Source organism: Hirundo rustica, chromosome 6 (genome assembly GCF_015227805.2).
Source record: "Hirundo rustica isolate bHirRus1 chromosome 6, bHirRus1.pri.v3, whole genome shotgun sequence".
Taxonomy (NCBI): domain Eukaryota; kingdom Metazoa; phylum Chordata; class Aves; order Passeriformes; family Hirundinidae; genus Hirundo; species Hirundo rustica.
This window is the reverse complement of record NC_053455.1, coordinates 53047755-53073219: the sequence shown is the minus strand read 5'-3', so window position 1 is coordinate 53073219 and position 25465 is coordinate 53047755. Positions and strand designations below refer to the sequence as shown.

General features: G+C 38.2%; 1 protein-coding gene across 1 annotated transcript in view; it reads left to right on the top strand.

The window, feature by feature from the left end:
• Positions 1-25465, top strand: part of SBF2 (SET binding factor 2) — a 215968-nt gene that overhangs the window by 148419 nt on the left and 42084 nt on the right. The window contains 9 exon segments of the mRNA XM_040066769.1: positions 15954-16124; positions 16994-17250; positions 18488-18660; positions 18915-18988; positions 19366-19561; positions 22417-22544; positions 24739-24813; positions 24815-24829; positions 24831-24928. Of these exon segments, the coding sequence (XP_039922703.1) occupies positions 15954-16124; positions 16994-17250; positions 18488-18660; positions 18915-18988; positions 19366-19561; positions 22417-22544; positions 24739-24813; positions 24815-24829; positions 24831-24928 (1187 nt within the window).

Genomic DNA, 25465 nt, shown 5'->3' with positions numbered 1-25465 from the left:
ATTATATATTCTAATCAATTTCTGGATTTTTTTTTTTTTTAACTAGAAATAGATTCTGTCATGTTGTTTTTAGAATAAAAAAATGTCAAACCCTACCAATCGTACAAACCAGAATGGTCTGTTGAAGGCAAGACCAATTTTTACAAACTTAAATATGTAGAAGATTTCTTGAAATTTCTTATTTAAACTAGTACTTAAAAACATATATGAAGCATGAAGTGGCAAGATTTTTTCCTTCTAATTATTTGAACTGTAAAAAAGTTTTATTTAAATGTGTTTTAGTTTATACCTGTACATAATACCCCACAACTGTTTTTAGGGAAAAGTATACAGAGCATTTCCATTCTCTTATGTTTGGTACATGGTAAGATGTTAAATTTTTTGATTCCATCAAATAGACTTTCTCCCATCTTTAGATCCGAGTTTATCTTTCTCTGTTCCCTCTTTTTTGAGTCCTTCAGTAGCAGAATTGTTGTTTCACATTTGCTGCTGCCACAAATACTTAATTTGAGGGAAGAGCTAATGAGCTATATATAAACTTCCCTCTTCCCTTTTTTATTCTTACTAGTGCATAAATTCTACATTTTAAAGAAACTTCTGCTTTCTTTTATTTTCTAGTTTTTAGTTTTGCTTATAAAAATAGCCAAGGGAGTCCATGTAGCCCTTTACCTTGAGAGGTAATACAGGGAGTATTTTGGGGTGCTATAGCAGTTTGGTTAGATTCCTACCACAGTAAAGTTTGATCAAGTAGGCAAAAAAACCCCAAACAAACAAACAAAAAACAAACTTCTGAATGTAGTATCAGGGGTTTTGAAGTAAGCTTAAACAAGTTTTGATTTCACCATCAAGCAGAGTAAAAATCTGGATTGAATATAAAATATGTTTAATTAATTTCTTCTACACACTTGTATTTTTTGATAGGGGTACCAATATCTCACACAATTTCTCTCACATCGTGTTCTCTGAAAGCTTCTTTTGATAGCTTAGACTATTTAACTTTAAAAATACACTGAGGAAACTGTGAGTCCCTGGTTGGAAAAAGCATGATAAGTTTTTTAATGTGCCTGGCCTGAATTAAAAATTTAAATAACCTGACTATTAACTTGCAAAAGCCAGCTGTTAATGCATAATAGAAGAAGAATTTTGTTTTTCCCAGATCTAATCCTCAGGTTCAGTGATGGTCCCCTTTCGTATGTCCCATTAGATACAATTCTTTGGCAAAAGTACTTATTTTGGCATGAAACTATTCATACTAAACACAAACTGACATGCTGTTCAGAACATAAGATTAGTAGACTAACTTTGCAGTGATTAGTTAAAATTCAGATTAACAGTTTAAGGCTCGGTCTGAGTAAAACTTACACTTTTGAGTAAACTGATGTTTTGGGGGTTTTTTTGAGTCAAAAAACCTATGCTTTTTGGAGGATTTTTCAGCTTCTCTACAGGTTTTCAAAGTAGTGTCATAGACTAGAGTGAATATGTTCTACCTGGCATGAACCTGTGCTTCAACATGGAGAATTATATTACCTCTGCCATTTGATTGTGTTGATGCTTCCCAAGGATGAGGCAGTGCTTGGTAGAGTGCACTTGTTTTATTGATATTTCTGTTCTCAGAATACCATGTTTAATGCCAGCAGCCTGTTAAATCTCATTTCACCCACCCCTTTTGAGAATGGACACAGGAATTGTGTATCTGACAGTGACACAGGGTTCCATTTGTGTGTACATTGGTGTAATTGCACAGGCAGTGCTCCAAATCAAGTTATCAGTGACAAAATCCATAGTAAATCTAAAAGTACAGTAGAGTTCTAAGAATATGTAGAGTTCAGTCCAGTCTAATATTTTACCATCTATGTTTGCTATAGCATTTTGATGGGAAATTATGATGGGATCTCATGTCACAGCATTTAATTGTTAATTTCTGTTGCTTCTACTGAAGTAATAAAAAGAAGTTACACAACATCACAGTTCCTTTATGGAAGCACTCTTGTGTTCGTGAAATGTTAGGTTTCATTTTATTTATCTATGACAAAGCAGAGCACAAATGAAACAATTACCTGTTCTTCCTAAATAACTTCACTGTGTTTTACTAAACACAGTGCAGTCACCAAGTGTTTGAGGTGCATAAATAATGAGAAGGACGTGGTTTGATTGAGTTCGGCAGATAAGCCAAGAAAGTGAGCAGTAACACAACTTAAAATTGGAGGTGATGTTGGTAAGATTCTGGAAAGGTTGTGTCATGCATTAGCCTTGAGGGATTTTTAAATATTTTTGGTAAAACAGCAGAAAATTTAAAGAAGGGAACAATCTGGCATGATGTAACCCATCTTGTCTTAATCCCTTTGCTTGTTTAAAAACTAGTTAGGTTATTTCTACACAGATTCAATTAAAATTACAAGAAACATCACACTGTGTACAGCATGCTAGGAGCTCTTGGGATGTCTGGTGAAATTTCAGAATTCTCCCTGAAGTCTGCTGAGTGATCTATTGTGAAACTTGATCAGGCAGGATTTGATCACACTCTAAGTCAGAGCTGATGGGATTAAAGTCATAGACAGGAAGTCAGCACTGGTTGCATATTTGTGGCCTGGAGTAATAATTGAATTTTTTCTAGAAAAAATAGTCCCAATGCTTTTTAAAAATTTTAAGTATTGGACACAAGCTGTTAGCAAAGTGTGACTCATCAGTGACAGTGGACTTTGGTGTGTACTGTTAATGTCACAAAAACAAATAAATTTTTGCTTCTGGGTTAGAAAAAGGTTTTAGTTTACCATTAGTAATACCGTCGGCATTCTGTTTAAAATTGAAACAATATAAATAAAATGTATTTATACATGAAGATAAAAGAATGTTTCCATGTTTTCATGGTACGAATGACCCATGGTTCCTTGGTATGTGGTCACTTCTGTGAATAAAGTGGAAATGTAGTATTCCTTGATGCTGCGGAAAAGAGGTCTTGTTTTACGTGTGGGAAGAAAGGACAAGAGGAAAGGGACATGTTTTAATCATGTTTTCCTTTTAACTCATCGAGGAAGATAATTTGATGGTTGCGCAAGTGGCATTGTCGGATCCACGGGGTTTGGATTCCCTGTTTCATTCTGGATCCCTGCCAAGGTGGCAGGATGTGGTGAGTCCCATGCTGCATTGCTGGGAGGCTCAGAGTGCAGCCAGAAAGGATCAGTGGCAGGCATGAGGCCTTGGGAATGCTGAGCTGAAAAAGAGACTGGACAGAGCTAACAAAATAAAGTAGATATTTATTGAAAGACCTTCTGAGGGTACACCTTAAGCAGTATAGGAGTCTGGCCAGGGCTGCACCCAAGGTGGACTTAGAATGGTCACAAAATGGGCCACCAGTCACAAGGTCTTACACTTTTATAAGTTTTGGTCCATGTGCATATCGGGGTTTAATTGTCCAAAAACGTCTTCAGGTTGTGAGGTCTCATCCTTCTTGTTTCATTTCTTCAGCCCACCGTCATTTATTCTTTTGGGCCTGAAAGTTGTACTCATTGTCCTTGGTCTTCAGCAGGTAAAGGATTTGTTTTGTCTGCCTACTCTGTGAAGAGAGCTTTCTAGCACTTAATGAGGCTCAGAACTACACCCCTAGGCAACACAGAATCTGAAAAACATGAAAGCTAAAACTTAAAGCATCAGGCGCCAGTTCCAGCCTGTCCTGGACAACACCACAGGGAGCAAAAGCTGGTCCCCACTGCTAGCTCAGGCAGAGGCCGCCTGTCCATCTGCCCTCCCTGTGCAGCTAAGCTAATGTTCGACCCTCTGATCACTCTTTCTTCCATCCTTCAACCACTGAATGATAGACACAGTTGTGTTCCCCTCTGGACCTGATGGTGCAGGTTATAGTAAAATTTTCTACCCCTCAGGGATCTTTTCCAAAATTATATGATTAAAATATTATGGCTAAACTATATATGATCATCTCTGCTCCCATACCTTTCTAGTATATTCTACCACATTGCATAGTCCACAGTAACACACTTGCAAATTTTTTGTTGTTTGGCATTCAGAGGTGTTTGACATAATAAAAATATACTATTCTGAGAGTAAAATTTTCTCTGCGTAGATATTATGAATAGGCTTCCACATTAATAGACAAGCATTTCTTTAAATTGCAGGATTCAGAGCAGTATTATTTTTCAGAATCACAGGTACTGAAGTTTCTGAGTCAGTTGTTTTGAATGGTTTGATGTATACTTGGAGAGTGCTGATCTAGTTTAGGCAAAAATAACCCAGATGCAACAAAATGTCTCACAATTTGGATGTATTACATTCAAATTAACATTTTTCTTTCAGCAAGATGCACTGGAGACTGCTTTCTAATTTTTATGTGACTAAATTATGTAATTCTTGTGAGAGAGAGAGAGAGGGAAAAGATGATGATGATGATGATGATGATGATGATGATGATGATGATGATGCTTCTAAGCCACAAAATTTCAAATAAAATTTCAGTTGGATACTGATGTGAATTTTTTTGTAGAGCTTGAAATGGAGGGAGAGAAATGAGTCTGAGGCTTTGCAGACGGGCTGGCTGAAATCCTTACAATATGGCATCATTGGGATCTTCATCTGCATGGATGCCCATTTTTCATTTGTACTCCATGTTCCTGTACCTATGTTGAGAATGAAATAGAATTCCATAAAATAGGAGAATTTTTTTTAGAGTTTTTAAAAGAGAAAAAAATTATATAAATCATTTAACTTAAAACTTCTGAATATAGTACAGAACATTTATTCAGGTCATCATAAGAATTATCCTGGCAGTATTTTTGTGAGGAAATGGATTCTAGTCCAGGGACTTTTTTTATAATCTTCAAGGTGAATACAAAATTGTGAGTTAGGTTGAATTAATAAAAAAATGTGAAACTGGAAGTATTTCATGTTAATGCACTAATAGAAATAATTCGAATGTTTTCCATAGTGAAATATATTTGTTGTTTTGCATAGCACAATAATAACATCAAAGTAATTTCATGAGTGTGTACTTTCCTAGATGAAATGGATTAGCAAGTTTCAGTGACAGTTATGGTAGATATTCAATGGAAGAAAGTCTTTACTCTTTGAAATGCCTGAATGAATGACTCTGCTCGACTCCAGAGCATGTTGGGTGTAGGAGGAGTTCCCAGTTTCACAGATGAAGGCTTTCTCTGAAGATTGGAGGCAGTACTAGTGAGATTCAGAATTGTTTATAATATTTTAATCATTATCATGACCCCCCCTTCCCAGACAGACCCAATTCAAGGTTAGTTATGTAACAGAAACTTCATAATTTGAAACGTGCTCTTTGTTGTGTAGCAGCAGCTACAAGTCACAAGGAAGATACCCCATGAAAGGCTGATGTGGAAAATCCATGATGATGGGGTGAAGAGTTGATTGCATTTTTATGTCTCTGTCAATTATTTTACATTTAGTGTCAGCTGGAATCAGTGGAATATTGGTCCACCTGTACTGTGGAAAACAGTGGAATAATTTGGTACTAACATTATCTCTGTTACTTTATAACAATATTATGTTAATGGTCTTTTTTAGAATTTGTGTGAATACCAGGGAATTGCATAAAGCTATTGGATGATACAGATAATTTAGAAAAATTAGTGGGTTTTTTTGCGTTTAACATGAGTTTTGATTTTGAACTTGAATTTCTGCAGAACTGTGGTTGTCACAAGTAGTTCTATAATCATCAGCATGCTTTCAGCCTCCTGGAAAGGTAGGAGGACTTTCTGTAATATGTTAGCTTTCTTGTCTTGGATTATGTAACCTAAAAATATGTTTTCTGTTTCATCTGTTGAAAGCTGTTTTTTGGGAGATGTTTTATCCTTCTTACTCCAGGGGGGAGGGAGACGGATGCCTTCTGATAATGGCCCAGCCATTCAAACCAGATGGAGCAGTGTTTCTTATCTCTTTCACCACCCCTCCATCCTCCAGGGGACGTCTTCTGATAATGGGCCATTAGGGCCCACCAATGACATGACACATTCCATCATCCCATTGGGAGATGCTCCACACAGTGGGGGAGGAGCCAACTGTTCCTAGCTAGATAAAAACTGGGACTGAAGAACATAAGGTATCCTGGTTTTCCACTGGATTCTTGGAGGAAGACCAGACCCATCTTGTCACCACTAGACTTCCTACAGGACCACCTCTACTCCACAGAACCACATCTGTTACTCCAGAAGGATTTATTTGGACTGCTTCCAGCACCCTGGCCCAACAGGGTGCCAGATCATATCCCTGACTCTGTCAGGGTTTTTTCCAGGATTTTTGTTTGCTTCCTTCCTTGTTTTTTTGTACTACTACATTTGTATTTTCCTTTTTTTAAAATATTCCTAGTAATGAACTGTTACTCCTATTCCCATATCTTTGCCTGAAAGCCCCTAATTGCTGAATTATAATAATTTGGAGGGAAGGGGGTTTCCATTCTCCATTCCAAGGGAAGCTCTAGCTTTCCCTAGCAGACAACTGTCTTTGAAAGCAAGACATTTTCTAGACTCAAATGTTTTCATTCTTGCACCCAGTTATTATACTGCCTTCTAAAACTTTCTGTCCTACTCTGGTGTGCTTGGATTAAAAATCACTTCTGCTTTAAAATTCTTCACTCTTGAATTGCTGACTTTAATTTAGGAAACTCCCATCATGAAAGACTTCCTTTATTGTCTTGGCAAGGAGTTCTGTCTGCTTCCATTAATTTTCTTTTTGTATCTCTATCCTGCCAGTTCTGATACAATCTTAGTCTATGGAAATGTTTTTGTGACTGAAATAGTATTAAGTAACATTATTTTTAGTACTAAAATTATTTTATTTATCCATTCTCACAATGCTAATTCCTTTAATATAGAAATACATTAAGTTGCCTGCCTAAAAAGAACATAGCTGTATTATGTAATGGATAACAGTGAAGAAGCTGAACCACAGAAGAATATTTACAGCATTATCAAGCGGTGTATATGAGCATTATTTATATTCCTGGAAGATCCAGGAGCCTTAATTGTGGCTGGTGTTGCTTTTGTACAGAGAACGGAAAAATGAAGATACCTACCATCAAGAGCTTACAATATATATTTGAAATAAGTAGTAATACTTGAAGCCAGGCAGTTTGAAGCATTGGAAGGAAGCTGTGGAGTCACCATTATTGTTCATGATTCATGACAGTCATCATTATTCATAATAGTCATCATTCCTGTTAGTGATTCTGTGCACCAGTAGGTTAATTAGGGCTGAAGTTTTTATAGATGCAACCTAAAAGCAGGATTTTATTGACTTTTGAGAGTGGATAATGTGCTTATGAATATGAGTGGGGTCATGGAAGAGCATTTTTAAGGCAATGGTCAAAGTTCTCTCATTATTTCCAAACACTTCTTCAGTCAAAAGCTTTTATTACATCCATTAATAGTTATTTTAATATAAATGTTGTATTTCAGTAAATTATTTTTGTAAAAGCAAAAATACTTTTCAAGTTAAAACAGGAATCTGAGGGTTCTTGTTAGTTATGATCGAGTAGTTTTGCAGTATGCCTTGCAAACACAGGCGCCTAAATGTCATCTCTGATCCTTAAGATTTTAACTTGTGCACTTTGCTTCTGGATGGATACATTATGCATGCCAGAAGAATACGTTTTATGCCTTTGCAGTAGAGAATATCTCACTTCCAAAACTATTTTCAGGTGGAGGAAAAAGAAATTAAACAGGAAAATATAATACAACATATATTAGGTTAGCATATTAATAGGAGAGACTAACTAGAGAATGACTTTAACATGTGTCTTTACAAGAAATCTAAGAAATTAATTACTGTGGTAACTTTGCTCTGTTGAAGAAGCTGATTTTCCCAGAATGATAGCATCATGGATAACATACCTTAGCTATCTGTAGTTTCTTTCCCTAGTGGTTTGTGAGAGGAAGTTATTTGGTTAGGAAGAAAAAAAAAAAAGGAAATTGTCTCCAATTAAAATAAGATATAATGATAAATTTTGTAGTAAATTTCTGTTACTGAGGAACTGACCCACTAGAATAAGGAGAAAGCTTTCTGTTGCATTTCCACTATATTGGATCACATCATTTGTAACTGATTTCACTTGAGCTTGTTTTCTAGAAATTACATGTAACGCCAGTTTAACAATTTTAATTAGTTGTAGCCCATCTCTTTATGTTGTTACTTCTAGGGGGATTACAGTGTTACAGAAATTCTGATTCACTTGGAATTTTCACCATGAAAGAATTTCTGGTGGCTTAATTAAAAGCTAGTAAATCTTCTGACCTTAAAGTGAAGGAATGTAAATGAAGAAACCGAGTCCCCCATGGGTTTTCCATGTGTAAGTTCAGCTTTGCCTCCTCATTGCTATGCCCTTATCCCAATAGAATGGAACTTTCTGCATGAAAACACAATTTCCTTCATTGAGTTCTGTTTCATTGTAGCATTATTATCTGTCATGATTTGAGCAGCATTATTTTATGTTTTCATGAGAGAGCAAATGCTTACAGATGGTAAGGGAAAGAAATAGTTGATGTATTTGTGTGTATTGCCTGCCTCTGTGTGAATGTCTCGGTTGCTATCCTGGGTAGCTCATGAACAATTTAAACTGTGACCAAAGAATTGAGGTGTCAAAACTGCTTTTCTTGCTTACACATCCAAGTGATTTAAGCCCATAACTGGAGTTTGTATCTCCTACTGTTGTTTACATCCATATCCCTGCATTTTTTTTTCCGTTTGCTGTTTCTGTACCCTTCATGACAGTACCTGCAGTTAGAATTCTTGGTAGGATGCTCTTCTTGGCTTCCTCTGATTCATCACAGCTCTCTGAATTTGTGAATCCCGTATCAGCTCGTTGTCATGAGTTTCTAACACTGCCAGTAAGAATTCATAGGGCAGGTGTGTGGCTCTCCTCTTCCTCATGCACTCCACATGCCAAAACTGCATCTTACCATTTGGCAGAACTGTTCCTGACAACATCCTGCTCTGTAAGGCACTTCCATTTAGCACTTCCACAATAACTTTTCTTTGTCTGTTGGTCAAACTGGATTTTGTTTAATCTCTCAAATGGCTTAGCTCAGAATGCAAATTCCATTTTCTTGTCCATACTTTGAGAATTCTGCATAATATTGTGGTTCCTGATTTTGTCCTTCTTTATTTCACCTGAACCATATAGTATATATAATTAGTATTGCCAAGGTGAGATCTATTACTGTTAAAAGTCTATGAATTTGCAATTTATATTCTGTATTATACCCTTATATCTTTCAAATTTGCTCATCCTCTTCTTGAGGGCTACTTGAGGACTATTATTTATAGTTTCTTCAGATAAGGAAATGCTGCATCTTGAGAGAGATTCAGAAATAATTTAGCTAGTGAAGGCAGAGAATGCTGCCATAGAAAGAAGGAAATAGTCATTAAAGAACTACTAGGATGAAGTGACAGAAGAACTTAAAGTAGTTACTTTACTACCTCCTTGGGGTATTACTTAGATGCTCTATTTAGCTGGGCTTTAAGTTACATACAGGTCATCAATAATTCTAAGAACCACTGTTTGAATATAGATAAACTTGTGAGATTTACAGGGTTTATTTATTTCTGAGCACAGACCTGGATAACAACTTGGTTGCTTTGGGTTATTTCTGTGGGTAGAGCCAAGGCCACCATTCCAATGCACTCACAGGTGCACACTTACTGCTGAACCACTGGATCCAAAGGGATTTGGTTATTTTTTTTTTAGGAGATTTTCAAAATAACTGTGTCAAGTTTTGAAAAACTCTTCAGATGGATTCAACACTTCAACTGAGAATTTTTGAAGTCTGTATCTTAACTAATGGATTTAACCCACTAAAACTTTATTGTGCTGTATAGAGGAAGAAAAATCAAACTATTTCTCATCCACTTAATGGAGTTTAACCTTATTTAGAACTGTGAAGTTCTGCTATGAACATGTCTTATGTCTTTTGTGGGATCTGAACATACGTCATTTTAGACGATTTCAGTTTCCTTTCTTTCTTTGTATAACAGAACTATTTAAATCTCTTTTTATCTCTTTGGAGAAAGAAGTGTGTTATTATGTGTATCATTTAATGTTTCAGGGAACTTTGTATCTATCTTGATAAATCTGTTTAGAAATCTGAGGTATTCTGTGTGGCTTTAAGTAATGTCTAGTAAATTACATATGACCTTCAGGAATCTAGGGTTAGAGACCATGAGTAATTAGATGTTTAAGTGACTTTTGCCAGAAAATGTATACAGTAAATAAAGTTCCATCCAGAATTACATCCCATTTTTGCAAAATTCTAGAATTCTATTGCCCTCTGCTGGTTAGTGTACCTGGCTGTGATTTGGTAGCACTGAATTATAAGTGAATTGTCCTTCCTTTTATTTTTGATGGTGAAATAATAGTAGACAAACAGTGTAATGGACCACATTACTACTCATTTTATTTAAAATAGAAGCCAATCTCGAGTCTGGTTTGGTGGCTTTCTGAAGGCGGGAGAGGGGGCAAATGGTTTTCTTTTTTTGTTGCCAGAATTTTCAGGTTGGAGACAAAGCTCAATTTAGTATTTTCACTTTTTTTTTCTAAAGGAGTAAAGTAGAAATTAACGGAAGCTTTGCAGGTCTTCCTTCATGTTTTTATGACATTTCCCCACATTTGTATGCGCAATACGTGTGGGTATCATTTTATACTTTAGACCAAATAGGAAAGCCATTCATTGAATTGAATTTTTTGACTGATGTTATCCATGCTGAACACAGTCAAACTTGAAAACATATTCATATACAATTATACTTGGTGGAGTAAGTGTGTGTACTGGCTGTAAAGTGAAAGAGGGTAGATTTAGAATAGATAGTACGAAGGAATCGTTTATTGCAAGGGTGATGAGATGTGAGGGAAGGTTGCCCAGAGAAGTGGATGCCCCATCCCTGGAAGTGTTGAAGGCCAGGCTGGATGGGGCTCTGAACAACCTGGTCTAGTGGAGGTGTCCCTGCCTGTGGTGGGGGTGTTGGAGCTGGATGATCTTTTAGGTGCCTCCCAAGCCAGGCCATTCTGTGATACATGCACACACTGTGATGTAGTGTTATCTCCAAGTAGGATGTAGATAAGAGTCAGTCCTGCTGGTCAGTGAGTGAAGGTTGATCCTGGGGTACAACTTCGAAGTCTTTTTGGGTTTACCAGGATGAGTGTGGGCACAGCATAGATGTGACTGCAGGACTGGCTCATAGTACATGTTTACGTGCAGAATTTAGTTTGCATCACTTGGGCAGGGGCAGCTGTGGCCTCCAGTAACTGGGACCAACTCATGATGTGCAATAGGTGCTGACTGACTGGATGTTTATCTAAGCAGCTCAGAGACAGGGAGCAGCTCTTTTAAGTTAGCAGTGCCACTGCTCATTGTGTCATCAGTGTCCTGATGATCTCTAAGCCTGCACTTGCAGATTCCTGGGATAACTGTGACCAGGAGAGGAGAGGAAGAGCTTTGACATGCAAAGGTGCTGCAGTAGCTTCCTCACAGAGGTGGATGGATAACCCACAGCCAGTGATTCCTCGAGGAGTTGAGGAGGAAGCTGCTCTTTGCATTCGGCAGCACCCTCCTTCTCACTTCTGCTTCATTCTCTTAGCAAATGTATCCAAACCAGTAACCCAGGCTATCAGTTTGAGACAGAAATACACTTCATTTCTGAAGTAAACTGGACTTCTCTAAAAAATAGTGCATTGTTGTGTTTGCCCCTTCATTTTCATAACTGGTAGACATGCAGCAAAATCCTGTGAGAAAAGAGTGGTTAGGTATATTCATGCTTTGGTTTTTATTCTTTTTGGTTTGAAAAATAATGTTTCAACTTCACAGTCAATAGCTAGATCCTCTGCTTTGCTCTAATGAACTTCCTTCTTTGAGCTTTTGTGGTGTAAAGGGTAGTAATTGCTGAGTGACCAGCACAAAACATGCTTTTCTTTATTAGAAACAAGCAATCTAGATAATTTAATGTTACAGGGGCATTCTTTGAGGGCCTGGACCCCACAGGAAGTTTGGGAGTCTTGGAAATGGTGCATATTTCTTACTGAGCTGCAAATATCATTTTCACCATCAGAAGTATCCAGTGTTGGGGAACAGGGGAAAAATTCTAGGCAGGTGTTATCCAGTACCTCTCAGTAAAAAGGAAATAATGGAAAGATAATTCCTGAATTCAGGAAATTGCCTGTATAATCATATGTAGCAAGTCCCAAACCTACCTTGTGTTTTCACAAACTGTAGTATGTAATCATTTTGATAGGGATAAGGTCCGTTTCATACGGAATTTGGGAAGGGAGTGTTCAGGGGTTTTTAAGTTTCATTAATCTAATTAAAGGACTTAATGTCCTTTGCAGAAGTTAACTGATCTTCTGTTGGTTGTTACAATTTACACCTCAATACTCTTTCTGTCATATTGATAGCTTTAGAATAAGGGCTTCAGTAAATTCAGAACTACTTTTATTATTTTCTTGTGGGGTCTCTTAAGTTGTCAGTCCCTAAATCCTCCCTTATAAGTAGGAAATTCTTTTGCTGCCTCCTGCATTCATTCTGTCTGGCAGGAGTGAGTTATTGGGACAGAGAGAAAGAGCACAAATATCAGTGTAGTTTCGCTGCCCCGTGGAGACCTAAGTGAAGCTATGTTTTTTATATGTAGTATTTCTTGATGGGAAACACCAGAGTGCTGCTCTGCTTAAGCTGGAGAAATTCTGAGCAAATTCTTTTGAATGCAGCAGTAAACACTGGGGCCTTTTTGATGTGTTAGAAGAGTTTCCAGTGTAAGGAAATGGGCCTGACTAAGCACTCTCTGCATAGAGAATACAGAGACTGCAAACTTCATGGAATGCTTATATTTGTACCAAGAGTATTTTTAGTTTATGGATTTAGGCTGCTGAGGAACAAGTGTACTTCTTGAGGCTGGTATTCTTACTGCTTCTTTTACAAACAGACTAACCCAAACAAGCAGAGAATCCAAAGTGATGTTGTCCAAAATAACTGGCAGAGCCAGGAACTGCAAGTCCTGATTTTGCTTCTGTGTTCTGGCCACTATCAGGTTTTGCCATTTGTTTCAACACATGCAGGTGATGAGAAGGATAATATTTACGATCGCTGAGCTTGTTTCATGTGTTTTCTTTCATGCTTTTGTAAACAGATTTTTTTTATTTGGTCTAGGAGTTATTGTCAGTGTTGATTTATGTCATTATATTTGAACATAAATCTCCATTATTTAAAAATTATGCTTTGTACATGGCTCTTCATGGTTTTAAATTATGAGCACAGGAAGAGCATCTAAAAGCCCCTCAGCTTTCCTGTCATGTTTGTCCCATGCTAAAATCATTTATCTCATTTTTATTTCTTTAGACCCTGGGTTAAGAGCTTAAACTTCTTTTTGAGTTTGTGTCAAAGATTACCCATTTTCTACTGTTTACACAATTACCTGATTTGAGTTAAGGTATCAAAGGCACCTGAAGAAATTGATAGTCAATTCACTCTTGTGTGTGCATTTACTGCGCAGATTGATGTGACTTAACCCTACCTACCAGCTAGGCTTGAACAGACTTTATTTTTCCTTTCTCCTTTTGATTTTCCTTTCCCTTTTTCTTTCCTTTCCCCTTTGTCCTTCCCCCTCTTCTTGACGTTCATACTCCCTTTTGGCAGATCCGTTGTGACTGGGAATTCAGTCCCAGTGAAAAAAACAAATAATAAATCAAAGTAAAAGTCATGACGTAGCTTTATCACTAATCTTTGCTTTCAGGCTATGTTATCCATATTTTTATTCCATGATTTACCAATCATCCCTATTCCTCTGTAACACAGTTTTTGTGCATCTGGATTTTGAGGCAGATCAGTGATTAGGCCAGATCAATCTGTGGGCCCCGTGGTATGTCTTTTGTGTGATTAGGTTTTTTCAAGGGAATGTCCAGCAATCCCTACAAAGATCAGTAGGATGGTGTTTGTGCTGATCTGTTCTGTGATTTAGCAGCTGGATCAGGAGTGGAAGATCAGTTATCATTTCCTGTGATCTGCCATAAACTGCACCACAAACTAAACTTGGGCATCTGTTAAACAAACCAGCTCTCTGCTCTCTCAGTCTGTACTCAATAAACAAAGTCACATTTAACATTATTTGAATAGATGTAGATTTCTTAACAGGTTACCAAGAAACTTTGATGAAATTCTGCATGATCAAATCTAAATGATACTGCTCACTTTTAGATGGCTAAGCACTTCAATTGGGTAAATTTTATTAGCATGTCACATAGCATTTCCTCAGACAGAGAATTTTCAAGAACCTTTGATAGGGAATAAGTACATGGCTCATGATCAGGACTTTCAGTTCGTGCTGTACTTGGAAGAGAATCGTGAGGAAAACACTCTGAAGAATTGCAGAACTGGAAATCTGTAAACCAGACTGCAAAATTTTTGGTTGTAATTTGTGGGAACTGACAGTGGTCAGAAAATTGGATTTTAGGCTCCACGCAGTAGCTTGAAGCCTGCGGGAAAAGCCAAGTACGTAACTCTCTCACTTGGGCCTGGGAAATCATGAGGAACCCAATCTCTGCAGGTATCTTCTTCCTGACACCTGGTGTTTTTCCAAGTTGTTTACTGGCAAAGATGTTTATTGAGGGGCATTAGTCTGAAACAACCAATAATATTCATTGTACTGAAATACTGTATGAAAGACCTTGTCTTTCAATAAACCTTTGCTATAATGCCCTCTGAACAAACCGGAGTTCTACGTATCATTATTTGAGCCGTCCCGAATGGTAATGATAGTAATTTTCTATCCTCCCATTTGAATGCCTGAGTGCCAGCTAGGGAAATACAAGTACTAGCTGTTCTGTACAATTCTACAATTACAAATATTAAATGGAGTAGTATTCATGCTCTCCAGGAAAGTGGTTCAGAACATAATCACTAAAGTAAAATCTAAGTTCTAGATATAGGGTATGTTTCAGGTGTGGGTAGTATTGTGAGTGATAACCATTAAATGAGGCACCCAGTAATGTACTTTTTTTCTTCAGTTCTGCTGCAGAAATAATCACAGGCCCAAATTTAGATGACCTGCTGCTTTGCTCCATGCAGTAAACAACACATTGTTTTGTGGCCTTATTTTTTCGAAAAGTAAGAACATATGATAAAGGATTTCAGTCTTCATGATCTGGGTCATTGAAATAGTTTTCCTTTCTTTTTATGTGGTTATCAAGAGTATTAAACAACTGGGAGATTAGTGCAACCTAAATAAATAGATGTGCTTGAAAAAATGCTTTATTCATAATGATTAATGCTGTAACAATTCTGGGTTTGTTTGAGACTTTACAGTGATCCAAACACTTGTGACTTCAAAGAACATACCCAAATTAGCACTCTTTCAGGAATTGGATTTGGGTCATACAGTTCAGTAAATAACACTGAAGATAACAATTTATCTAATCTTCTGCTGTTGCAACAAATGCAGTTTATTGGAAAGACTCAGTTGACACTTACTATTAGTTTAAATTTCATTCTGCAGTTCTAAATAAAATGGGAAATCATTTTCATGTGTTTGAATACTGGTTTCTATGTTGTATGACTAGGTTATTAAAAATACTGTGGTTTGTTGGCAGGGAAGATGTTTTATATTACATATGTGTTCTGTAGTGTTATCACGGAATTCTTACCTCAATTCTCATTTTTCTACTCTGAATCAAGAAAAACACGTCTTGCACTGGCATTAGACTTGTGTACAACCTCCCTGTGTGTTAATTTCTTGCATGGCACAAAACTGGAGATAATTTTTCTATCCCATATTTCAATACAAAACTTGGCATATATTTCATATTTCACTCTGTACTACGAATCATATATATATATACACACGTGTGTGTGTGTGTGTGTGTGTCAGTTCTGAAGTCATAGCCTTTAAAAGAACTTGAATAGTAGGACTGATTTGGCAACCTTGCACATTTTTGCTTGCAGAAATTAGCACCTGGGGTTAGTCAGTTTGCTTACACCTGTGTACAAGATCATCCTGTCTGGACTAACCAACAGTTTTGGGAAACAACCTTCTATAGCAACGTGCAAAATCAAGTTCGCTCCCTCTACCTTACAGCCAAAGATGACAACCATGCAGTACAGTTGAAACAAAAGGTAGGAAAATATATTAAAATATTAAAGTAATATTTTTATTCACATATTAATTATCCCCAATGTTACAAAGAGTTATGTTTTTTCCAATTTTATGTAGTTTTCTTTCATTTTCTCCAGTATTACACAGTATACAATAACACGAGAAATACTAGAGATTTAAATTTATCTGCAAAGCATTATAATTTGATGTTAGCTCAACTTAGTGTGGAAAAAAGCATTTGCAAGATACCTAGGCATTCATTAATTAACATTAGGCTTTAGATCATTAATATGAGCTGCCACATTCCTTTATTCTACTTTGACTGTATGCCATCTACCTAGTTTTCTTTAAGCTAATGCTAGAATTGGACTCTAACTTATAAAAACATGAATGCTTCAGCTCCTCTGGAAACGATATAAAAACTTCCCTCACCTGAACATCCTAGGAATCTGGAGAATATTGCCAGCATCAAGCCATGAGCTGCATGTTAATTCTCAGTCAGATATATGTTTGCTCTTGTTTGAGCTGAGTGGATAAGCTGTGGAGAGCAGCTACGTTAAAATCAGTAAACCACTCTGAAGAAACATGGAAGATCGAATGGCATGAAAAAGACCTTAAAAGCAAGGATGTTATTTAGATCAGCCCACATTGTGCTACTGGTGCATTTCAGTAAACTGCTCTCAAAGCTCAGTTCCCATAATCATAACACTCCTTATACCCTATTGAAGGTAGTTATTTGCTCTTTCTTTTTGAATTAATATATAATTTAAATAATTGAAGAAGTTTAAACAGCAGCTGAATACATAAAGCTTTGGCTAAGCATTGTTTTTAAAGTTGTAGCTTTATCATCTCTTCTATGTCTTTATATTTCTTTCTCTGTGTCTTCCAGGAGAAAACTCCTGCAGACCAGGATAAGACAGCAATGGACCTGGCTGCTGAGCAGCTGAGGTTGTGGCCAACCCTTAATAAACAGATGCAGCAAGAGCTAGTCCAGAATGAGGAAAGCACAGTTTTCAGCCAGGCCATTCATTTTGCCAACCTCATGGTCTACCTGCTGGTACCACTGGATACAAGTAAGAACAAGTTGCTGAGAACATCAGCTACTGGGGACTGGGAGAGTGGAAGCAACAGCATTGTCACAAATAGGTGAGTATCCGAGGCCAGTGCTCATCCAGCAGGATGGGCCATGGCTTGCAAAATGGCTGTACTCTAAATACCAGATTGTTTCAGCATCTTCACTTCCTTTCAAGTTCAGTAGTTAAGGAGAGCAGAAGTCTAACATGATTCCTCTCAAATAACAGAACTTTGTCTGGAGTGATTTACTTCTATTTAAAGGAACATTGTATTGTCCCAGTAAGAATTTTTAATCTAGTAATGCAGATGTTAAAGACAAACATGGAGTTTGGTGAGAAAGAAAACAGCAGCCTCAAACTCACTCTGTTAGTTTTTATATAACTTAAAAATAACCACTGTATGAACCTAAAATCAAGAAAGCATTTGTTGTAGCATCTATAAAATCCGCATTTCGGTGCAACAGCTGCAAAGGAGAAAAGGCACTGAGGTCACAAAAAGCAAGAGAGCTAAACCAGAATTGCAAAGGTTAAATTACCAAGGGAGCAGTAGGAGTATAACACCAGTTCCATTCATTCCCTAGCAGGCAAATCCAGGACATTTCATAATAAGCCTTCCTCTCTTTTTGTTTGTCTTCATTATCACCTTTCTGTACAAATTCTCACTCGATAAAATTATAGAACACCATGTGAGGATACTGGCATCAAGTACAAGACAGGATGAAACTCCCCATGGAGTTACTGGTTTCTGCTGACTATACACCTCTAATCTCAGGCATTAGGACGTGCTCAGTGGCCTGCTTGTGATGTATCTTGCAATCTATGAATTTGGCCCCCTAATATTCTTATGGGAGGCATTTTTTAGACATTCAAAGTACATTTCCCACCAAATTACTTCTTTATCTAATATGCACAAAAAATGCACAAAAAAAAAATCTTATGATCTTTTTAGTTTTGATTGCTTTGCTCTGCAACCTAAATATACATTTAATGTATCTTTCTTTATATAACTGGATATTTGCTTACCATGGGTTGCAAATACTTGGCTTTATGAAGACATAGAGCTCTCAAAAAGCTGTTCTTTCTCTTCTGGGCCTATCTGTACTGGACTCATGGAGAGAACATTGTGATCATTTATGAAGTTTTGGCAATGAAAGTACAACGTAACTGTGGTACCACCATATCCTTTTAGCAAGGTTTGGAAATTGTAACTAGAAAAAAACCCCACAACTTGTCAGTGTCTATCCAAGTGTCATATGTGCATCACCAGCTTAATTGTTCACACTTGTTACTGCTTTTATTTCTGCCTTTAGCATTGCAGGCAGTGTTGCAGAGAGTTATGACACTGAGAGTGGGTTTGAGGACTCAGAGAACAATGATGTTGCAAACGCAGTCGTGCGCTTCATCACCAGATTTATTGATAAGGTTTGCACAGAAAGTGGGGTCACACAGGATCACATCAAAGGTCTGCACTGCATGATACCAGGTAGGAATTGTCACAAAACATGCTTTATGGTGTTTCTTTTCATAATTAAACAAATGCACTTTCTAATTTGAGTTACCTTCAAATAAGTTAGAGTATTAGATTACTTTTCCAGATTATAATTGCTGTTAAATCTCAGATAATTATTTCCTTGATGTCAACATTTGAGAATTTCAGCACTATCAGAGATTTAATTACAGGGCAGCTTTCTCTTTCACATTGTGTGAGACTTTATTTATGGTGTTCCTGTTTTCCAGGCATTGTAGCAATGCACATAGAGACTCTGGAGGCTGTCCATCGAGAGAGTAGGAGGCTTCCACCGATACAGAAAGCAAGTGTTATGAAATGTATTTGTATTCTTTACAAGTATTAGAATCATAAAATCTAGTCATCTTTTTTCTTCCTCTCATAATGTTATGAGGAAATATCAAAACATTAAAAGAAAATTTCCACCAGTGATAAATAAAGTGCTTGGCTTTGGTCTCATGAAATATGAAACCAGTAGAGCCAGACTTCTGATCATAAACAAGCTGTTGCATGCCCGCTGCTTTTTGAGACCCATTTCTCTTTGTTGAGTCCAAACTCCATTTCCCTTCTTTGGATTCAGTGTCATAACAATTTTGTTTTTAAGCTTTTAAAACCAAATATTGTTACTACCATGAGGTTATAACACCGATTTACACTTACGCTTCCATTATTTTGCATCAGCCCAAAATTCTACGGCCAGCTTTACTGCCAGGAGAAGAATTTGTTTTCGAAGGTCTCCGTGTGCTGCTGGATCCTGATGGCAGAGAGGAAGCCACAGGAGGACTGCTTGGAGGTCCTCATATCCTCCCTGCTGAAGGAGCTCTGTTCCTTACCACTTACAGAATTATATTTAAGGGCACTCCTCATGATCAGTTGGGTAAGAAAATCTGAACAGTGATAATTGTGGTCCTTCAGATAGGCAGGATTTTGAGCTGGCCTGTCCACCTATTCAAACATCAGCAACATAAAACAGTATTTTTCAGACACTGGAAGCAAGTGAAAGGAAAAATATCCATTGTTGCATTGTGCTCTGTGTTATTTATTTTCATATTGTATTTTATGTTATTTATTTTTGTTGTAATGGTTTGTTCTGCACTCCCCTGTTCTCCTAAGAAATGTTACGTTCCGAGGTTTGTCCCTGCCCCTCTTCCCTGTCAATCTCCCGTATTCCTCCCAGTCCCCTCCTACGGGCCCTGCCTGTCATTTGATTGTTCCTCCCAGCTCCTGGAGAATTCGGGTAAGGACATCCAGTGATAGGGCAGGAGCCGAGGAGGTTCTTCCCTTTATGTTCTCATTGGTTTCTTTGAATGTCCCTCCAACCCTGTTCACTCCCACCTTTTCCCTCATTGGATGTTGGTTTGTCTCCTCCCTTAGTCCCTCCCCTGTATTTAAGCCTGGAGCTCACCCCCCCGGGCGGCTCGGCTGGAGAGACTCCCTAAGGTTTAGATGTCCCTGGCTGGGACTGAATAAAACACCTTGGACTTTGCCCTCCAACTGAGTCCGACTCCTCCCTCCATCTTCAGTGAGGTCCCTCCTGTGATAAGGGGAAAACCCCCTTATCTGCTCCTCTGGTTCCCATAATCCAGAGAAGTGTTCCCCATCTGATTGCAGTGTCAGAGCTAGCCTGGGTGGATGGAGCCGCTGCTCCGAGAAGGACACTGCAACAATCCATGAGTTGGTATTCTACCTAAAATTATTACTTGGTGTAGTGGTTTCACGTTCACTAAATTCTGGTCTTACTACTCACTCTTTTTTCTGTGGGAGACAGACTAGGAGAAAGCAAAGCAGGCTCAACCTTAAAATTAACAAATAGTTTTATTCACACACACTAAAAGAATGGAAAAAGAAAGTTGGGGGAAAAAAAAACTAAAACAAAACAGAATGAAACTCCAAAAACTCTTCCCTCTCCTTGCAAACTGTTCATTTTCCTACAAAACAACATAAAGAGACAGAACTTGTAATTTTCAGTCAGTTTCACCATCTGATAATAGTCTTTCATCAATTTTTTAGGAGAAGAGTCTCTCTTAGAGTCATGGATCCCACTGACAACCTAGAACAGTTCTCTTGTGGGTTTTAAACTTTCACAGAAACAACCGCCTGGAGAAACCTGCCTTTGTGGCCCCTCCCATGAGCAGGTTCCCAAGCTGCTTATGGGCCATGGGTCTTAGACTTTTGCATATTGGGGTGTCACCTTTTAAAGATGAATAACTCCAAAGCAAAGGATTCTTCATCTCAAGGCACAGAGATATCTTCTCACTTCTTCACTGGCGCAGAGGGCTTCTCATCTCTATCTCTGTTCAAGCATCTTATAGGATTAATATCACTTAGTCCATCACAAACACTTTTGTTCAAATCCACACACAAATCTAAACAATCATCTCCCCAAATGCATGTCTTTCCCATGATTTAAAGGGATAATCTAAATATAGAGTTCATTTCCATGGATCAAATACGAATGGAACAACAACTCTTCAACCCTCTGTCCCAGCAGTCTTTTCACTCTCACTCTACTGACTTTATGTTCTTTCTTCTTCATGCTCATTCTGTCTCTTTTCTCTCTCAGAGAAGGGCCAAGCTCAGGGAGCTTCATGTTGCCAGGAAAGGGTTAAATCTGTCCAGAGTCTCTTCTCTCCTGCAGTAGCTCCTGGTGTGAGATGTTCAAGGCCTCACTGGTGAGGGAGGAAGAACTCACACAGAAACATCAGATATCGGAGCACTCAGGCAGTCCAGAATCACAAAAAACCCAGGCAGGATCATAAATGCCTTCTCAGCCCACCCCTCAGTGTAAATGGGGCCGGCCTCAGCCCAAATGGTGCCCATAGCTCTTATCAGGGGCCCGGCAGAGATCTCTCCCTGCTCCAGGGAAGTTTGGATAAAGTAGCTGTTGTAAAGCTGCAACCTCTCCTTCCCTCCCACCCGGGAGCCGATGGAATCCGGCCAGGCCTCAGGCCAGCTCCCCCAAAAAGGGGGGAGCAGCAGGCCCAGCTCGGTGTTACCTGTCTCTCTCTGGCCAAAGGAAAAAAGGAAAAGGTCCGACCTACAGGAAATCAAGGGGTTTTATATGGTACTTCCCAAAGTCGTAGCTAACAATTTTCAGTGGTCAGAACAGATGCCAATATTCCAGCTAACTCTCTGATAGGTCCCTGTCCTTTCTAAAGCAATTCCCAGGTCCTGACCCGGAAAATCATTCTACATTCCTCTGTAACTAAAAAACCAAACTGTACTAACCCATGACACTTGGAAATAACGGTACTTTCTTAATATGTCAGCTCTTCTGAATGATAATTTTTTTGTGATTTAGCATGTGCCATTTCTAAGCAGATTGTCATTCAGAAGTATAAATTTATTTTGGAAAGTTCATGGTCATATGTAAAGATATCGAAGTATATAATTTCTGTTTATAAGTTATATATTGCATTATGAAATCTGAATAAACTTTAAATTGTTTCTTTACTCCCTACCGACCTAGATTTTGGGGCTGCGTTTCCATTATGTAGAAAGGCTCAGAAAGAAGAATAGTTTTCTAATCATCACAGCTGAATATAGAGTAGAAATTCAGATTACAAATGATGTTTTAGGAATTTGCCAACTTTTCAGATATTTTGCCTGAAATTAGTCCTACACCATCATGTTTATGTTGTTTTGTACTTACTCTTGTTTACTCGGGTAGCAGTGCGAGCATAGCAGACCTGGCTGTTTGATCTAACCGATGTCCATGTGTTGTACCCTCAGTTGGGGAGCAGACCGTGATCCGGAGCTTTCCCATCGCCTCCATTACCAAGGAGAAGAAGATCAGTATCCAGAACCAGCTGCAGCAGAGCATGCAGGAAGGGCTGCAGATCAGTTCAGCCTCTTTTCAGGTAAAAGAAAGTTTTGTGAAAATATATGTGGCTACTGTAAGCTCAAAATATTTATGAGCAGCGCTTTGCCCTGGTATTTGTGAAGAGTCTGGTTTTCTGCCCTGTAAGGTCAATAGACAAGGCAGAACTCATAGAACCCTGGCATTTCTTGGCCCACTTGATATTTACAGAGGGTTACTATTTCACATTGGATTTCTTTCACTGCTTTCTTCACCTATTTTGGAAATAGAAAAGGACCGGTTTAGGTCCAGAATCCCTTCATGTAAGTAGAGGCCTAGGGAGGCTAGTAAGAACCTGCTTTCTCTCTCCTCCAGCTACATGGAATCAATATGGAAAAGCTCTAAGTATTACTTTCTTCTCAAGGTTTGTCACTTCACCAGCTTTCTCTTAAAATCCATGGCAGAAAATCATGGGATGTCACACATGGGATGTTGCACTTCCCAGAATCTTTAGGGTAGAATCCATGAACCTCCATATGACAGGCACAGACAGAGCTTAGAATTTTCTGTAGAATCCCCATCAGTGTGTTCAACAAAAGTGTGTATTGCAGGGCAATTGATAAGAGATGTAGTTGTGAACATTAGGAATCCTGAAGTCTTTCCTGAGTTTTACTTGTTGGTTTTGATCTTAACTGTGGTCAAACCCTAAGAGATCAATAGCTGCAAGCAAAGAATTTTATACCATGGACCGAAAGTAGACTGCATTGCTTAAAATGCAAAATACTTTGCTGGGTTGACTGACTGCAGAAGCATATTTTCCTTGAGAACAGTGACTCCAACATTTGAAAACGTAACAAAATAGGATTTCACTATTTCTTTACAATAATGCACATTATTTAGCTAATCATCCTTCAGTATCAACTTCAAAAGCACAAAATTAGGAAGGCAAATGAGTAAAACAAGCAAAAAAAAGTTGTTCTTGTGGACTTTTGAGAGGACTTTTATTTTCCAGAAATCTTTTTACCAGAATACTTAGCATGCTTCAATGATGTGATAAATACAGACTCCAGCTCAGAGCTGGATTCAGGTCAAACATCATCTTTGCTTTTGTTTAGCATAGTTTTGTATTAGGTTATGAGAACAAAAACAATCCACAAACAGTTTATTCCCTGTTCCCTGTGTAACAGCCAGGGTTCAATACAGGATTAAATAGCCCCTCCCCTTTGTTTATTAATTATGATTTTCAGATGGTTTGCTGTGCAGCTATACTGTTTGATATCTCTAAAACTTCGGATCAGTGTAACCCTGAAAGACTGAAGAGCTCCTTTCAAGGAGGTCGTAGAACAACAGAGCCATTAGTCATTTGGAAAGTATTTACAAAACAAGTGAAATTGGAAAAGCAAGGATGAAATCCACCTTCTAGATGGCAGGCAGAGGAATTTAAAAGGTGTCTAGGTATGCGTTCAGAAATAGAGCTCTAGGATATTTCTTTGTTTGCTTTCTCTGCATTCTTAGAGTTCTTTTGGGACTTTTTATGGATTCCGTATTTTCTGTCTCTTATTTGTTTTCCCCAAATTGTTGACTTCCTTTCAGCAGAGGATAGTTGGATGGGATTTTTTTTTTTTTCCCAGAAACTTTCAAAAAAGCATTTTTAGTCAAGTGGATGGATCAGTGTTGAATAGCACAAGGTTATTTCCTTTTTAAGGAGCAGATTTCACTATCACATTTTTGTTGTACTAGCAGTTTTCTATACTTTGCAAGGTGAGGCCAAAATTGGAACATCTAAGTAATAGAAATATAATGGTTGTGACATATAAATGCTGAAATTGTTGGCTTGCTGAGTCTTTGAAGTGCATTACCAACCTCAGCTCCCAGTGTAGGGGCAGAGCTGGCAGACTATTTCCCGGCTAAGCTGTCCCGTGTGACCAGAATTTGAACTGTTGTAGATGTCTTAGTGCCAGCACTATGACTTGGATGTACCGAAATATTTTGTATTTGATCTTACGAGAATTCCAGATGCTGCCTATGAAGATACCTTAGTATTAGGACATAAATTTAAAATAGAAAATAGAAGCATCTTTAAATGTGTAATAGCTATCAAAATAAATGAGTCATATTACATATATCTGTATTTTCTGAAGGGCATAATACTGTGAAAGTATAGGAATTTTGCTGCTGTATCTTAGAATCTTCCAGTTTCTGAAATTCTCAGACTGTGTTTCCAGTTTCTAACATGCCATGTCTTTAATACACAGTTAATTAAAGTAGCATTTGATGAAGAAGTGAGTCCAGAAGTGGTGGAAATATTTAAGAAACAGTTGATGAAGTTGCCGGTATCCTCAGTCTAGTCTTCAGCACTTTTGCCGTTGCAGCTGGGCAAACAGCACCACAGATAATTATACCAAAACAGAACGAAACGAACACTTCATTCCGGTACAGTTTCCGGTGCACTTTCTTGTGGGTGAGGGGGGGGAGGGGAGGGGGCGGGGAGGGGGTTGAGGGGGAGGGTGCGGGGGGAGGGGGAGGGGGAGGGGGCGGGGTGAGGGGGAGGGGAGGGGTGAGGGGGAGGGGGAGGGGGGAGGGGGAAGTTGTTCTTTTTATTTTGTTCCCTCATACCCATCTCCTATTCCCTCTCCCTCTACCTCTCCCTCTCCCTCTCCCTACTCTCTTTTTCTTTTATGTTCTTGTTCTTGTACTATCCAAATGTACTGAACAGCCTGAAAGCTCTGCACAAGTGGAGATCATGTCAAAGTATGTGATTGCTATTTTGCATCTCTGTATTTCCCGAGTAAGAGATAGATTGGTAGGATACAGGTGTTATTGGGATTGTACAATTTGGAATTGTATTATTTATCTAAACTTCTGGCCCCAGTAGATTTGAACAAGCACCTTATTACATTTTGAAACACATGAAATTGAAGTAGCGTCTTGACCTCAACATGGAAATTAGATTAATTGTATTTATAATTAGTAGCCTAGCCA